At 35.0% G+C, this 17,184-nt stretch overlaps 3 protein-coding genes across 4 annotated transcripts; all 3 read right to left on the bottom strand.

Moving 5' to 3' along the window:
- Window positions 1-97: 97 nt before the first annotated feature.
- LOC111786151 (small ribosomal subunit protein cS23) lies at window positions 98-1,632 on the bottom strand. Its single transcript, XM_023666494.2, has 2 exons — window positions 1,253-1,632; window positions 98-518 (listed from the first exon to the last, which is right to left on the bottom strand). Exons 1-2 carry the CDS (start codon window positions 1,574-1,576, stop codon window positions 237-239), a joined length of 606 nt encoding a protein of 201 aa, XP_023522262.2. The 5' UTR covers window positions 1,577-1,632; the 3' UTR covers window positions 98-236.
- Window positions 1,633-2,193: 561 nt separating this feature from the next.
- LOC111788043 (S-adenosylmethionine decarboxylase proenzyme) lies at window positions 2,194-3,662 on the bottom strand. The gene has a single exon (XM_023668184.2). It carries the CDS (start codon window positions 3,518-3,520, stop codon window positions 2,426-2,428), a length of 1,095 nt encoding a protein of 364 aa, XP_023523952.2. The 5' UTR covers window positions 3,521-3,662; the 3' UTR covers window positions 2,194-2,425.
- Window positions 3,663-10,313: 6,651 nt separating this feature from the next.
- On the bottom strand, window positions 10,314-16,016 carry LOC111789203 (uridine/cytidine kinase UKL1, chloroplastic). Of its 2 annotated transcripts, XM_023669899.2 has the most exons (14): window positions 15,666-16,014; window positions 15,402-15,493; window positions 15,254-15,323; window positions 14,892-15,010; window positions 14,689-14,785; window positions 14,155-14,234; window positions 13,158-13,352; window positions 12,669-12,752; window positions 12,515-12,575; window positions 12,330-12,390; window positions 12,049-12,142; window positions 11,856-11,928; window positions 10,689-10,771; window positions 10,314-10,595 (listed from the first exon to the last, which is right to left on the bottom strand). In XM_023669899.2, exons 1-14 carry the CDS (start codon window positions 15,856-15,858, stop codon window positions 10,449-10,451), a joined length of 1,449 nt encoding a protein of 482 aa, XP_023525667.2. In that variant the 5' UTR covers window positions 15,859-16,014; the 3' UTR covers window positions 10,314-10,448. The 2 variants fall into 2 exon arrangements, with proteins under 2 accessions (XP_023525667.2, XP_086977828.1); XM_087121702.1 differs by lacking the exon at window positions 10,314-10,595 and having other exon boundaries at window positions 10,712-11,213; window positions 15,666-16,016.
- Window positions 16,017-17,184: the final 1,168 nt, after the last annotated feature.

The raw sequence follows: 17,184 nt of genomic DNA, 5'->3' as shown, positions 1-17,184 counted from the left end.
TACAGCTATGCATAAAACAACAGGTTTGCACATTCACTATGACAAACTTTTCGATGGGAAATGAGAATTGCAGATGGCTTACATAAACAACAAAATATACAATAAAAGAGTCATTCATAGATTATAATATTACTTCATAACATACGAGAAAGGACATCAGAACAGCCGTAGGATTCAAGAATAGTCACAATCTAAGAGCACTATCAAAAAATTTCCGAAACTTTTTACATTTGAGATTAAGCCAGGCTGCCTCCACCCTGCTGCCACAGATTGATGATGTCAGTTGCCTGATTTAGAAGGATAATCATCTGCTTTTGAGAAATCCAGGGCTTGCTCTCAAGTAAAACTTTGAGCTCTTCCCATGCATCTTTCCTAGGCCAGAAGTAGTATGGACTAAGAGGAATAGTTCCATGACCAGGAATCATCTGATCAAGTCCAATGCCAATGTTCTTCTCCATCCATATGAACTTCAGAACAAGCCGTGGCTTTTCCATCGGTTTCACAACCACTCCAAGTTTCTACAACATCGAAAAAACAATGAATGTTTAATCTGTAAGACGAGGCCTTCCTGATAAATCTATTTTGCTCGACATAAAAATGTACTTGAATTCAACACTAAAACATCAAGATCCAACCAAAAACTAATGCTCAAGACAACCATAAAAATGAGCATTCACAAAAGTAACTACATCCCAATTTCCATCACCAGAATCCAGCCCAAACATCTAACCAAAACCTAGAAGAAATAGAATTTCGACCAACAAGAGGTATTAATTCATTATTTATACAATTTTAAGGTTCAATTTAATGAAACCAACATTTAAATGTTAACTTTACCTCAAACATCGTACTACAGAGTGAGAACTGATCTTCTTCCATATGTTCATTTCATATTTCTTTATCTTTTAGATATTCATGGAAATCGACATCAACATTCTCATCAGAACTTATCTTCAATGTTACTCACAAAATGTCAAGTCTCATTTGATAACCCATTTAGATAGTTGCTGATTTTTTGTTCTAAAAATTAAGTTTAGAAACTCTACTCCCTACACGTGTTTCATAGCTTTCAAAATTCAAGTAAACTTTGAAAACTTGTTGCATAGATAATAATGCTACTCGATGACCAAATTATAATGAACAATTCATAGCCACATAGTAAGTAATAGGGTCTGAAAATTAACGGAACAAGCATATGACAGAGAGAGAGAGAGAGAGAGAGAGAGAGAGAGAGAGAGAGAGAGAGAGAGACCTCCTTATCAGGCGAGGACTCTGAAAGGGAATCATCGGCAACAGGCGATTCTGAATCAGCTTGAACAGCGTCAGCGGCCGCAGCAGAAGCAGAGACTTGGAGAGTTCCAAAGCTTTGGCGCCTCAACTTCAATCCAGAAACAGAATAGACGTCGGCAATGCAGGAAGAAATCGAAGATGAGGGAGAGGAGATAGCGGTGGTTCTTTGCTTCAAAGCAAAAGGGACTTGATAGGGTTTAGAAGTGGCGTTGTGAGAAGAGAAGGTGGAGGTATTGAGACAGAAATTGACGTTGGGCTGGAGCTGAACAGCCATGGATAACATCATAGCCACAGTCTTTCGAGATAGAGAGAATTCAAGAGGAAGACGAAGCCGCACTATGCTCTTCTACTGAAATAAGCTTGAAGTTGAAGATAAGACGGGTCGGGTCGGGTCGGACAAGCAATTTCAAAACCAATTCAGTTTAGTAAGGCCCAAGCCCATACCAAAGGATTAGTTGGGCCCAAATTCACCTCCGAAAAAAACCCTGGAATCCCATGATCTTCCAAAATAATAAATATAAAATTTTTAAAAAAAAAAATCATATTTTTAATTGAATTATGAACTAATTATGAGAATTGTAATATTATAGATTCAAATTCTAATTTGTTTTAATTTTGAATCAAATCCATAGAGCACATTCCACAAAGTGTTGGAAATTATGAAAATTATGATGTTCTTGTGTGCGAGACAACCTTTGCTTCGCTTCGGATACTTCGGGATAACACCTGCTGATACCTTTCAAAGCACATTCGAGTGTCGAGTGTCATCGTCCCGTAAACTATGCTATAATAAAAAAAACATGGAGGCTATTATGACAACAAAATAGCTTCTTTGTAAATGCCATAATTACCAAAATAATGGGTCTTCAAAAGTGAAAAAAGGTCCACAAACGGAAGCCATGATTAAAATAAGGAAATTCGATAATTATCATTATATAGTTTGATGATCATAATAACATAAGTAGACTCTCCAGGACACGACAGCCTACAATCCCCACCTGGGAATTATTATTTGCAAAAGGAAACACAACACAAAAAGACATTAATGAAAGAACAGAACAGAACGACCCCGAAGATACTATAGTAATTAAAAGTTAAAACGCAGCAAAAGTTGAAAGTTAAGTAACTACTACTACTACTTCCCAACTTCCTCGTCCGCCTCGTCCTCTCTCCAACAGCATTTCATGAGGATTGACCTTGGAGATGACGCATAATCTCCTCTACTCTTAAAGCTCTGATAGATGACGGATCCATTTTCCTCGAGCATTTCACAGCTCTTTTCTCCACCTTCGTACCCCTTCAGATCCAGGCACAGTAAATCTTTCAGATTCTCACCCACGACATCTGAGTGGAGGGCAACAGAGAAATCAGATGGCTGGAAGCATGCCAGCACCCTCCCAATCAGCTTACACAGGTCCACGTCGTCCAATTCATAACCAGCTGCTTCAAAGCTTGCATAGCTAAACCCTTCTTCTGGAGTGACATGGATGGTAGACTCTGCATCTCCTTCAATGGCATTCATGGAATACCCACATGGGTCGAACTCGAAGTCGCATATTTCAGATTTTGGAAGGATCTTCCTGATACCGGAGTTTTCAGTCATTGTAGCAGCAGAACTTGTGTCTGTTTTGAAGAAGACAGACGCCTTCTCCTTGTCTAACCCAGTCATGCACATCTCCAGAGTATAGACGGGAGGATTGTTGATTCGGCTACCCATTTTGGCACAGGCAGAGTAAACGTGCCATTTCCTTGTCTCATCAGGACTTCCCATCACATATGCAGAGCCACGGAGGCCAAGCTTGGTCAAATAGCCATCAAGCACACCAACTTCCTCAGAGAAGCTGCGATGGGGAAAAGACTGGGCACCAGGAAAGATAAAGCTCCCACGAGTGTACCTCACAGATTTCACATTAAGGGATAGGGAATCAGCCAACTTTATCAGAGCTGGAATAGACAGAAGCAGCTTAGTAGTGCCGCAAGTTTTGATGATGAACTTGTATGGGTATACAAAGAGGCTCGACTCCGAAAGGACATATGAATCAAGATAGTCATTGGACAAAGAGTCAACAATGGTACACTCGGCTAATGTCAGAATTTCATCTAGTTGTGCCTTGGACAAAGCACGAAGGCCCATGCCCCTTGGGTCAGCAAAAATGCCAGGCTCAAAGAATGATACTTCAAGCCTCTTTTCATAGCCTTCAAATCCGATTGCAGAGGTTGGAAACGTCATCTTTTCTTAAAAGGAAGGTAATAATGTTGAGAGATTGAACGAGAGAACGAGGAAAGTAGAGAGTACTAAAGAAAAAAGACACAGCAAAAATAATAGAAAACTAAGGATCTCGGGGCGCAGGTCAAACGGGATTCAGCAAAACTCAGGATGGCTTACGAACGCACTGCAGAAGAAGAACAACAACAAAAAAAAAAATCAGTTACCAGCCAGCCCATTGATGATAGACTAGAAATTAAAAAATACACGGCAGTGTAGAAAGAACGTACGTTGGAGTAGGCAGCAGATCTGAACTTCTTGATTCCACCGTGTGGTCTAACGTCTTCAATGCTGTATCCGAGGGGAGCTTCGTAGAACAGGGATTTACTACTACTACTACTACTACTAGACTTCTTCTTACCACCTTTTGACTCCATTAAATCATTCGCTGCCAAAAGATCACACACAAAAATGAAATCAGAGAACTCCCAATCTTAATAAAGAGAAGACGACTGTACAATAGAACACTCAACACAGTTCATAGACAGAACACTGATTCACTAACAGGGCATAAGGAAATAAGTTGGATTCGTTTTTTTTTTTTTTAAAAAGGCAATCTAAATGAAGAACACAAAAGTACCAAAAGCAAACGAAGGAGAAAATCAAAGAATAATTGTTAAGGCAAACATAGTATTCAAGGAAAAAGTTAAATAAATAAAAACAATGGAGTACACATCAACAATCATGGAAAATACTGCTTTGTGAAAAGCAGAAGTAAACAAATTAAAAAGCAAAATGTTCAACAAACCCCGGGCAAGAAAAATTGAGTGAAATTCCTTTCTATTATTGATCCATTATTAAAAGCAAAACTGGAGCCCTTTCTTCCTTTATTCCGAAAAAAGTATCCATTTTTTAACCGTAGCCCTCGTTATCTTCGCCATGCAATCGCCACCAAAGACGACTACCAAAAAGTTGCAGAAAGAGAAAAAGAATACCCTAGAAACCAAATAATTTACGCCAAATAAAAAAGAGCTTTTCTTTCGAGATTTTCTGAAATCGATTGAACAATCGGATAAACATCAACATTACAACACGAAGAAACCTTCAAACCACGGAAAACGAACACAAATCGAAATCAAGAACAAGTAAAAGGGCTTTACATAAACAAACACAAATTACAAGCAAAGATTTGATTATATTCCCATAAATCAAAGACTGAAGTCGGAATCAATCATTATAAACATCATCAAAAGAAAAAAAAAAAAAAAACATCACATCTCGAATAGAGAGACAGAACGTACCAATAAATACAAATATTAAAATCCGGCGCAACAGTTAACACCGAGAAATCCTTTACTTGTACCTTCTTCAACCAAACCCTAATATCCAAACGAAATCGAAATCAGAAAAGAAAAATCCAAAAAACCAAAATTACACAGAGAATGAACAAAATAAATGGTAAGCCAAAAGAGATCGCAAACAAATAAAACACAAACAACAATCTCACCGATGAAAAGAATTAGCGGCGGAGAACAAAACCCGAAGAATCCCTAAAATAAACTTGCAAGCAAGGGCTGAGAGCGAAAGGAAACAAAATTCAATAGAGAGAGAGAGAGAGAAACGATGAGAATTCAAGGGGCCGCAAACCGTTTGCGTTTCTGTGAGGTCTTCAATAGCGAAGAGGAACTTATATAGCAGACCATCGCGGAAAAACCACGCGGTTTGGGATTTATTACGGTTTTGCCCTATTTTCTCTCATCCCTTAATTCCATAACTTAGCTATGTGAAATGACAGCGCAGCCCTTTTCTCTGGATTTAAAAAATAAATTATTAAATAAATATTATAAAGATAATACAAATATTTGTTGTTATAATTTGACTTGAAAAATTAAACATAAAACGAATTTCAAAATGAAAGAAAGAAAAAGGGATTTTTAAGGAAAAAAACAGAAAATAATGAGAGGAATAGGGAAAAAGATTTATACAGCCTGTATTTGCAGATAATAGCCTAAATCTAATAATAATAAAAAAAAAATAACTTTATGGCAACTTGCAAACAAGAGTATTGTCTTCAAAAAACCAATAAATTTCAGCCGCTTAATTAATAAAATATCAAAATTTGTTATTTAGAGTATTTTTAAATAAATGGTAAATTATATAAAAAATTTATTGAAAATATTTTTTAAAACTATTTCAAAATCATTTAATTGGAAATATCCCTAATTTAATATTTTAAATTTTAAATATTTATTAGATAAAAATAAAATATTATAATATATTAAATTATTCTAAACTAATATATTAGATACAAAATAAATTGGAGCAATAGAATGCATTTGTTTTACTATAAATAATAATAATAATAATAAATAATAAATAATAAATAATAATGTCAAAACCGGAAGGAAATCTTATCACGTGATTCCAACTCTATCGCGTTGCATTTTTTTTTAATTTATTTTCTCACGTGCGACTCAACACGACCACTGCCTAATAGGGTTATTTTCGACTTTACACATGCCACATAGATTGGAGATCAAGTAACGGAACTATCCATGCGTTTATTTATTTAATTTTTTTTTTCTTACTCTTTATTATTATAATCTTTTAAATTTCAGTGAAAGTATAATTCCTCGAATAATAACAAGTTTACCTTATATTTTAATTTGGTCTGCATTTCATTTATATATTATAAATTTAGTCTTTAAATTATTAAAATTCGTGTCTGATAAATATTAAATTTTTAAAAAAAATTCAATAATCGAAAAAAAGAGATCGTTATTTTTTAATTTTATTATTTTAACTTATTTCGTACATTTTAATATTTTTATTTGGTCCTAATAATTAAAATGGTTGGATGACAAACTCACTTACCATAATAACAAAACGAATATAATAAAATTTTAATTTCTGACATTATTGGAATTGCTTCTATTTTAAAATAGGAAATAATATTATTAAAAGGCTGTAATAAGTATTTTGTCGTTTTCTAGTTTTTAGACCATTTTCCAAAATGGCTGCATTCAAACGCCATAATTAAAAAATTATTAACAAACTTTAACAATACTTCTAAAATATTTAATAATTTTATATTTAATAAATGTTTTTAAAAAAATATAAAATAAGACAACATCAATTAAATATATATTAAAAGTGAGAGATTCATCATATATATATATAAAAGAAATTTAAAAATATTAAATATGATAAATAAATAAATAAATAAATAAAACTAAGTAATGGGATATAAGGACACTGGTCCACGTGTACAGAATCAGTTGAATACAAGGCTGAGGAGGAGCCACGTCTGATGGGCCCCTCCGTTTGTTTTACCTTTCGCCATCGTGTCCATAACTGACCAATCAGAAGCTAGAAAACTAAACACAGCTAAGCAATTTTCAGCCGTTAATTTATTCTTTTTTCAGTGCCGAATTTAACCCTAATTTTTAGGCCTTGTCTCCTCGTATGAGTAGGGAGTTCATCGTAATTTACCCAGCTCTTTCTCACAAGTCCACATCTGCATAGTACTCCTCACCTGCCTTATCCCTGCCATAGGAATCTTTTATTATTCATATTCCTTTATCTTATATCTCCACCTTGTTTTTTAATTTAAGGAATTCCCTTTATAATGTGTGAAAGATAGAGGAGATGATAATTAATTATATTTAAGAGTCGGAATGGTAGGATCAGGAGAAGAAGAAAAAATGAGTTAGCGTTATTTTCTTGTTGGGATTATGTACAAATTAATCTTGATTCTCTGATCGATGATGATGGATAATGTATCTCTAACTCTGACCCTAGCTTACCTTGTTATTTTCTTATTCTCGGTAAGTGAATCAATGTTTTGCCTCTAACTCTGACTCTAACCCTACCTCTTGTCTCGAACATTTAATTTTTTACCATTATGATGTTAAAAAACTTTAACTATAGATAAGGATGAAAATTCAAGATTATAACGTTTTAATCAATAATACATACATTCTAAGCCCACCGCTAGCAAATATCATCCCATTTGTGTTTCTACTCAATGTTTTTAAAATACGTCTACTTGGGAGAGATCTCCACACCCTTATAAATAATGTTTTGTTCTCCTCACCAACAAATATGAGACCTCACAATCCACCCCCCAACAAATATCGTCCTATTTGTACTTCAACTCAATGTTTTTAAAATACGTCTACTTGTGAGAGATTTCTAAACCCTTATAAATAATGTTTCGTTCTTCTTCCCAACAGATATGAGATCTCATAATCCACCGCCTTTGGAGCCTGGCGTCCTCACTGACACTCGTCTCCTCCTCCAATCAATGTGGGACCCCCCTCTGGGGCCCAATGTCCTTGCTGGCACATCGCCCGATATCTAGGTTTGATATCATTTATAACAGCCTATGCCTACCGCGGGAAAATATTGTCCTCTTTAGGTTTTCTCTCAAGATTTTTAAAACACATATGTAAAGAAAAGATACCCCTTAATAAAGAATATTTTGTTCTGCTCTCCAATCGATATGAGATCTCACATATATATACTTCAGGCATTTACCATAGTGTAATAAATGAACCGTAGATACAGAATATTTTTTTGAAGTAATAAAACGATGCCAAATAAAATAAAGTAAAAAGAAAAGTAGAGAGAGAGAGAGAGAGAGAGTCAAAACGGCAGTGTGGAGCACCGACTAATATGGCAATGGAAGAACTAAAGTTGAAAACGGCAACAAAAATTCAGAAAGGAGGGTCGTTTTAGAGTCCACTTTATTTAGCAGTGTTAGGTTCTGATTGGTGGGCGATTGGTTACGGGTCCACAATGTCACGTGTTTGTGATCGTATTCTAGTCAAGAACTCCATTTTTCCACGGTGTGCGTGAAATTAAACCCGAATCCAAACATCACCAACTTTCCTTTTAGTCAAATCCTGTCGTATTTGCGCTCTGTCTGCCCATACCGATTCGGTCTCGTCGGTCTGGTAGTCATGTTTGAACAACATTAATTTTCCTTTTACAAAAATGTTTACCTAATTCTATTTTGCAATATTTCATAACTAAAAAAAAAAAAAAAAAAAAACATTAACAGTATTATAGCTTAAGTATGGAGATGTTCCTTTGCCCTGCGAGGCCGATGCCCACCCTAATTGAGAATTGGGAGAGGGAGTAGAGCCAAGAACGGGATTCTATTCTCTGTCTTCTACAAGGTCAAAACAATAGATTTTGAGGTTAATGATGTTGGTAATGCATTATCATATATGTTTGTTTGTAAACCTTGTATTAGGTTTTTTTTATACATTTTTCTAAAAAATAAAAATGATATTGTAAAATGGAAATTGTCAATCTCTCCCTTGTCTCATCTCTGTAAAAATAAATAAGAAATTTAAAAAGAATGAAAATTAAGGAAGAGACAGGGATAGAAAAGGTTTTCTCGTCCTCATCCGTGGATATCTCTATTTAAGTTTAAACTTTCATAATTGTATTTAATAATGTTTAAATTTTTAACCGTATATAAAACAATTTTAATAATTATTTTATTTTAAAAGTTATAAAGTTTATTTACTATTTTCAAAACTTATTTCGTAATCTATTTCAATAACATTATTAAATAATTAATTAAATGTTTAACTTTTATGCGTTAGAGAGAATTATAAACAAAATAAAACAAATATGAAAATTTGTGGAAAAGAAAGTTAAAAAAAAAATTTGGAAGTGTAAATGAGATTTAAACCTTCCAAATAAATATATATATATATAGACACTATTTATATTTGTTAAAAAATTTAGGGAAAAAATTATCGGCAGAATTACAATTGAAAATAGTAAAAAGAGATTCACAATCTAAACACAAAATTTAAATAAATAAAAGTAAATTTGCATTATAAGGCCAGGAATTATTTCACAGTACTATCATAAAACAACCATATTTTAATAAATAAAAAAAAGTTATAATAAAAAGGAATTTATTTGCGGAATAAATTTGCAAGCATTTTTTAAATTAAAGTTGAACTAGCCTTTCTTTTAAAAAGTAAGTTGAAAAATGACACAGAGTTGACACGAATTTGAATTTAAAAAATAAATTAATTAAGATACTAATATCTTTTCCAGACAAAAAACATATCTATCATTTTCTAAATTAAAACTTAAATCTTTTCCCAATATAATATCTTGAATTAAATAATTCAGCTCCAACTTCCCACCTACCTTCTTAGCTATTACAGCTATTTCTTTTTTTCCCTCCTCTATCAATAATTAATAAACAAAAAGTTTTGTCATATGGTGATGATCCTACCCTATGTTGTCAAACTAATGTTTAAATTAACGCAATACTAAAGAGCTGTATGAATATATGTTTTTTGTCTTTGTAAAAGCAATTGAAGGTGGGGTTGAATCTAAGTTTTAATACGAGCATGACGAACAAAACTATAAGCAAAAGCAATTAAGCAATTCAACTAATTTGTAACACTATCGAATGCAAAATCATATACTCCAAGACTGGTGAAGAACTTACAAGTAATGGATGGCGCACCTGCAGCAAACCATGAAGCATTGTTCTCCCACTCGCCAATGACTTGCCCGAGCGGTGGCAATAGCTATGGCAGAGCTCTAATGGCAGGAATAGATGGTTAGCTTGAGTTACTCCTTCATATAAATATATCGACGAACATTTATTTTAAATTTTAAAAATAAATCACACGGACCTGGTCGATCTGGATGGCATAAGATGTATGGTGAATCGACAAGTAAATTAATACGACAAACGGTCCTTCACAGGCACATTATGTCAATGCAACTTGAAACAAGCGCAATAGAGAGGAAGGTCTAGGAATCAGAGACAAGATGGAAAAATCAACACGGCATTACTAATGGAGATAGTGAAGCTTTGGTGGTTCAAGAACAGTTAGTCTTTGTTTGTATGTCTCTTAAACAAACTTATTATCAACCCAGGCTCCCTATCAACCAGCTAGCTGTATAATTAATCATCAGTTCCGAAGTAACGATCACCAAACTCACCCATACCGGGTATGACACGATATTCTTTGTTCAATCCAGCATCGATCTCAGAAGTGACAATTTTCAAGGATGGGAATCGTTTGCAAACACAGTGAATCCCCTCGGGGGCCTGGACTCCAAAGGAGTTATACTGACATCAGTGTTGGCAGTTGCAACCATTTTAATTAGTTCTAACCAATTTGGATGGCATAAAATAACTCACAGAGATCAAGTTGAGGAATATGATGTGCGATTCTGGAACTCCCTTCTGTATTAATAGATCAATTGCTTGATTAGCTGAGTTGCCTGCAAAGATCACAAAAATAAAGTTTTAAACAGAACTTATTGGTTATGGATAAAAGTACAAGAGAACAAGAGTATGAGAAATCTTCTGACAGAAAATGAAAAGCAATATTCAAGAATTTATAACGAATTTGGGAATATCAGATAAGAGTTATTAGTAATATCTTGATTTAAATACTATTTTGATCCTTGTAAAGATTTTGATTCATTTCAGTCTTCGTACCTTTAAAACGCTCATTTTGATCCTATATTTTCAATTTCATCACTGCTTTTTACCGGAATATATGGCCAGACCGAAATGCTCGCATCTTCTCATATAAGCAACAAGCATCATTTCTTTTATAGACTCTACTTTGCCTTTGCGTTAAGCTTTAACCTGGAATCATTTATCCCCCCTGTTTGTAACTACAATCTACCGACCCCCATATCGAATTGGAGGTGTTTTCTGTAATCATACACAGATAGGGCATCCTTTTATAAACTATATCATAATCGATGGAATAATTTCAGTTTGGTCCTATACTTTTAAGATGCGGCCAATTTGGTCATTGTTTACAAAAAGCAAACATAAATTTTATACACAATGGGAATTTCTAATACAAATTTATGGGTACATTTCAAAAAATTTAGCAAGTTAAGTATCATACTATAATGAGATAAAAATGAAAATGAAAATGAAAATGAAAATGAGAGGACTATCTTCTAAAAAGCACGAGAGTCAAAATAGACATTTTGAAAGTACATGAATTTAATGAACAAAAGTTGGAAGTATAGGAACCAAAATCGACGTTTTAAATGTACAAAGACCAAAATGAACCAAAAGTTAAAAGTATCAAAATAATATTTAAATCTAATATAACCAATAAATAAAATAAAAAGATTATAGAGCTATCAGTATCTCAATGGCCACTTCATTAGGCTAACAAACATTGAGAATCAACATATTGATGCAACTTGGATTTTCAAAGTCGTGCTGCAATTGTCAAATCTAAATATCACCAAAGTTAACTTATTGTTGTATGACAGACTGACTAATGATGAGTAAAAGGCATTTAAACTAATAATATAGTCATAATGATATTATTACCAGTGGCGAGAACAGGATCTAGGAGTAGGACATGTCGCTCTGATATATCATTGGGTAATTTCTGGTATATCAGCTGTTTAGTTTGGACAAAAAATAGAAATTACAATGTTAATATAACCCCAAAAGTGACAGAAGAAAGCACAGATCAAGCTCCAACAAACTCTATAATTCAAAAGTAACATTCTAATTTCACCTGCATCCCATTATCTCCCTCGCGGTGAATCAGAATCTTCCCAATTTTTATCCCTTTGCAACATGCTCGCAATGCATTTTCCATGCTTTCACCACTAAATCATTAGATTGCGGATAAGTGTCAACAATGAGAAGAACCTTCTTGGCTAAACATCTCATTTATCCTCGAAGTTGGTCAAAAAATGATCACAACCACAGATGTAATCAGCAAGTTCATCTCAGACAAATTCTAGTTGCCATTATTCAGACAGCAAGTATGATATATAGTCATGTCAAACTTACCTTCGAATGATAGATACCCCACATAGTTTTTTGCAGAAATCAACCCCAGTGTATACAGATGCTAAGATCAAAAGCATGCATTCATTCTTTATCAGTATCCAGAACGCAAGCAAAAACTCACGGCAAGAGAAATGAGTTCACTGCACAAATAAGTAAGCACAAGACTCGTTACTTCCTTAACTCACCAGTTGGAGTGACCACTTGTTTTTCAGTAAATGGCAAATGGCCAAGGCCATGCTCCACAACCTGCGAATCAAAAGAACAAAATCTATGACGATGTAGAGATTGTGACTTTACTGACACAATTAAACTAGCATTTGAGCCTGTAGAAGAAAGTACCAGACGAATAAGTCTATCTGAGTAGAACACAAAATCGTGCTTTGAAATGTCCTGGTCTCGAATTAATGTATGCATACCTCTTATCTGGAACATTCAGTTACCAACATGAGATTATCAAGAGTAACATCTCAAATGAGAACAGGAACAATTATTATATCCTTAGCCACTTGTCTGAAACATTATTTGGTAAACCTCTCAACCAGAGACAAGACAAGATCAACAAGTTTATTTCTCAAGCAACAAATCACATCTCCCTTACGCATATCTTTTAACTGCTTTCTTTTTCCTAAAAAATAAGAACCTTGAGTCTACTGTTGCAGAATTCTCTGCATCTGTCTTCACATTATTTCCAGCTCAAGGCTAATAAATAGTAACTATGTGGACAGACAACTGAAGGTAAATATTTTACCCTAGTTGGCTGGTCCTTTAAGGGAAAAAGGGGAACATAAAGTATCAATTTCAGGGAATTTCTATTAGAAAATGTAATACCTGAAATGTTGACTGAATGACAGTAACATTGGGGTATATTTTGCAAAGGTCATGCTGGCCTAATTTTGTATGGATGTGTTGCACAATCAAATCAATTGCAACATGGTTCTCACCCCCACGTGGTATGATCACATCGGCATACTTCTTTGACGGCAGAACAAAATCATCAAAAGCAGGTTTTACAAACTTTGCATACTGCAAAAATAGAACAAAGGAATTACCACCGAATATTTGATGAAGTAAATAACAAATGTCAATGGTATGCCAATTAGATGTTGCATAATTTAGTATTGTTATTCTCGCTATAAAATTCGTAAGCAAACTATAAGAATTGATCAGCCCATAAAAACAAAAGCAAACCCTTCCAACACTTCAACTATGCCCCTTTTAGTAACAGCTCTGAACGAGAAACAAGGCTGTGATCTTATTGAATATATGACCAAGTAAGTCATTGCAGTAATAATTCTGTCGGTCAGGTTAGGTTGAGGTTCTTTTTCAGCTATTCAGACATAAACTTTATTAATGTACCATACACTGGGGGAGGGGGGAGGGATGGCGGCATAAATTGTATTTCTTAACATGCTAATGCCACGAGATCACCATGATTATTAATGTACCATAAACTTTATTAATGTACCATACGCTCGAGGAGGGGGGAGGGATGGCGGCATAAATTGTATTTCTTAACATGCTAATGCCACGAGATCACCATGATTGGAAGCAATGAAATGGCTCAAGATAGTAATTCCTCAACACATTGGCAACTACATCTTTCCTTTTTCATAATGCGCCAAATGATTATGGTTTAGTTATGGTAATAACCAAATATTGAGCTTGGGGAGCATTTCAAAATCCTCATGGTCTGAAGGAAATATAATTTCATGATAGTAAGCTATGGAAGACCTTGTGAATAATTCAATGCACACACCATTCAACCTTTATAATCAAAGATCCCATTAGGTTTGATCTAAATACAGGAAAGATATTGATATTTTACCTGTTCAAGGACAGAGTTAATGTCCCTGCCCCTTTCTACCGTATCGCGTCTAATTCTACGAGCAAGTCTCACATCAGGCTCTAAAACCAATGCAGTGCGAAATATTAGGTGAAGGTAGAGAGTATTCAATAGAAGTAATATATAGAGGACTATTTTAAATTTTCTGATAAAAATTTAAGTACTAAAGATCAATAAGCAGACTTTAATTCAATCCAAATCTCTGACACATTTAAAGTAAGCCCAAAGAAAGCCGACAAACCAATGCTTACCCCCCCCCCCCCCCCCCCCCCTTGCCTTGAGAATTCACATCTCCCAATTCATCCACAGATTACAAGAAAAGTTTTTTAAAAAACGTTCTCACTAGTTCAGAATTCAGAGCTGTTCAATTATACTTTGTTCATTCCGAATACCGTGCAAGCTTTACAAAAATTCTCACACTCAGGACACGAGTCTAAAGTCTATGATGTGGAAAGTGGTGAAATCACACGGGGTCAAAAATTGAAACAAAGAAAATAATAATAGCAAAATTGTAACCTGTGTCAACAAATATCTTCATGTTCATCAGATTGCGGACTCTTTGATCATGGAAAACCAAAATACCTTCCAAGATGATAACATTGGATGCATTTACCTGGTGCGAGTCAATAATTTATTTTCTGAAAAAATCACAGCAATGAATAGGCCCAACCCCCTCAATAAAGAAAACCAAATGAACACTTGGGAAGAGATGTCACCACCTGTCGAAAGCTATCTACACAGCGTTGATGAGTTTTAAAATCATAAATTGGGACATGGTACGATTGCCCACTCTTTAGCTTCTCGATGCAATCCACAAGCTGTTCGGTGTCAAACGAATCTAGAGACAATTCAATTGAAGTAATTGAAAGCGAACAATGTTATATACAGTTGCTATTCAAAGATGATTACTAAATCCAAAAGCTTAAGCTGCTGGATTATGGCAAACATAATTCCCTTTAAAAGCAATCAAATCGTTATCCCATGCAAAGAAATATTGAGAGGTGGTTAAACAATAAACCTCCATGCTTTCCCTTAAAATTTCCGGAAGCAAAAAACAATTTGAAATCACTAAAGTCATTACCAGGATGATCAAAGTTATACTCGTGCACACGTTCTAGTTCCTCAGCTGTCAATCCGCGGTAAAACGAGTCCTACAGCAAAGCCATGGAGTTCAAGAAACTGAAGCAAAATCTAGACTAAGAATCAGATACAGCGAAAAGAAAGATAACCTGATTGACCAGCACTACCCTATGATCATGAAGTTGCTGGATAATCATGTCACACACGGTCGTCTTCCCAGATGCAGTACCTCCAGAAACACCTAACAAGTTAACAATGCCAGCAATTAAAACGTCTTCGATCCAAACGGAAAGAGTTGTAACTGTAAATGCAGGATCAACAAAATACGAAGCGCGAATATGAAAATAAATCAACTCATTCACATAAAATCCAAATCCCCTAACAAAGCAATCAAGAACAGAGAGGAAAATTACCGATGACGAAGGGCTGCTTAGGAGTGTTGGCATCGGCCTGCGCAAAGGAAGAGGAAACAGGATAACGATGAGCCGGAGAGGAAGTTGAGGAAGACGGCGGAGAGGAGAGACGTCGGTCGAGCCGGAGGCCAGAGAAGTGAGGTCCAGAGGCGGCTTCCATGACGTAATCTATCGGGATGGTTTCTTCCGACATGACTACTGATCGGCGTACCAGTCGTTGGCGGGATTATCACTCGGCCGGTAAACACGCCGGCGGATTTGGGCACAAAGATTCCCGGTACTGATATTCCACGCTTCCGTTCTGAAATGTTTTAAGCGTGAAATATCCTTCGCGGAATTAGTGTATTATGCCAAACAAAAAATAAAACATTTTTTTATTCGGTTCAACAGCATTTTTTAGGCGGGATTCGAACCTAGACGAAAGCAAAGCATTCCTTATTTAGAGAGCCTATATATTTAATTAATTTATGTTTCATTCCCATTTTAAATATATATATATATATATATATATATATATATATATATATATAATTCTTTTTCTTTTTTTGTATATTCATTAATTATTTTAATATTTAATATATATTGTAATGAGTGTGGGTATAACATATCTGATATATTAAATATTAATTTATATAATTTAACGGTGATACAAAATTAACTCCTTAAACATTTTAATTAATAAATTTTGATATGTTGACTATTTTAGACCATGGAAAGACCACAAGTATGAGTATTTCTGGATTATAAATTCATGGTCACTTCCTAAATTAGCGGATGTGGGACTTTCATCATCCAACACCTCCCTTTGAACAAAGTACATCTTCCCTTAATCAAGACTCGACTTTTTTGGAGTCTTAGCATCATCCAACACCTTCTCTTGAACAAAGTATGTCTCCCCTTAATCAAGGCTCGACTTTTTTGGAGTCTTAGTCATTATTGACTGCCTTCGAGGAGGCTCGACTCCTTTTCTTTTGGAGTCATTTATTCGACATTTGAGGATTCTATTGGCATGACTCCTTTGGAGTCTTAGTATCATCCAACACCTCCCCTTGAACAAAGTACGAGCCTCCTTTTCTTTTGGAGTCCTTTATTCGACATTTGAGAATTCTATTGGGGCATGACTCCTTTGGAGTCTTAGTATTATCCAACACCTCTCCTTGAACAAAATACGTCTCCCCTTAATCAAGGCTCGACTTTTTCGGAGTCTTAGTCATTATTGACTGCCTTCGAGGAGGCTCGGCTCCTTTTCTTTTGGAGTTCTTTATTCAACATTTGATGTTTCTATTGGCATGACTCCTTTGGAGTCTTAGTATCATCCAACACCTCTCCTTGAACAAAGTACGTCTCCCCTTAATCAAGGCTCGACTTCTTTGGAGTCCTTTGTTCGACATTTGAGGATTCTATTGGCACAACTAAGTTCAGGGCATGGCTCTGATACTATGTTAGACGAACACGACTCTCCACAATGGTATGATATTGTCCACTTTGAGCATAAGCTCTCATGGTTTTGCTTTGTGCT

The sequence above is a fragment of the Cucurbita pepo genome, chromosome 2, assembly GCF_057944985.1.
Source record: "Cucurbita pepo subsp. pepo isolate OVF chromosome 2, ASM5794498v1, whole genome shotgun sequence".
Taxonomy (NCBI): domain Eukaryota; kingdom Viridiplantae; phylum Streptophyta; class Magnoliopsida; order Cucurbitales; family Cucurbitaceae; genus Cucurbita; species Cucurbita pepo.
Note: the sequence above shows the minus strand (reverse complement) of the source record. Positions and strands in the feature narration are given on the sequence as shown.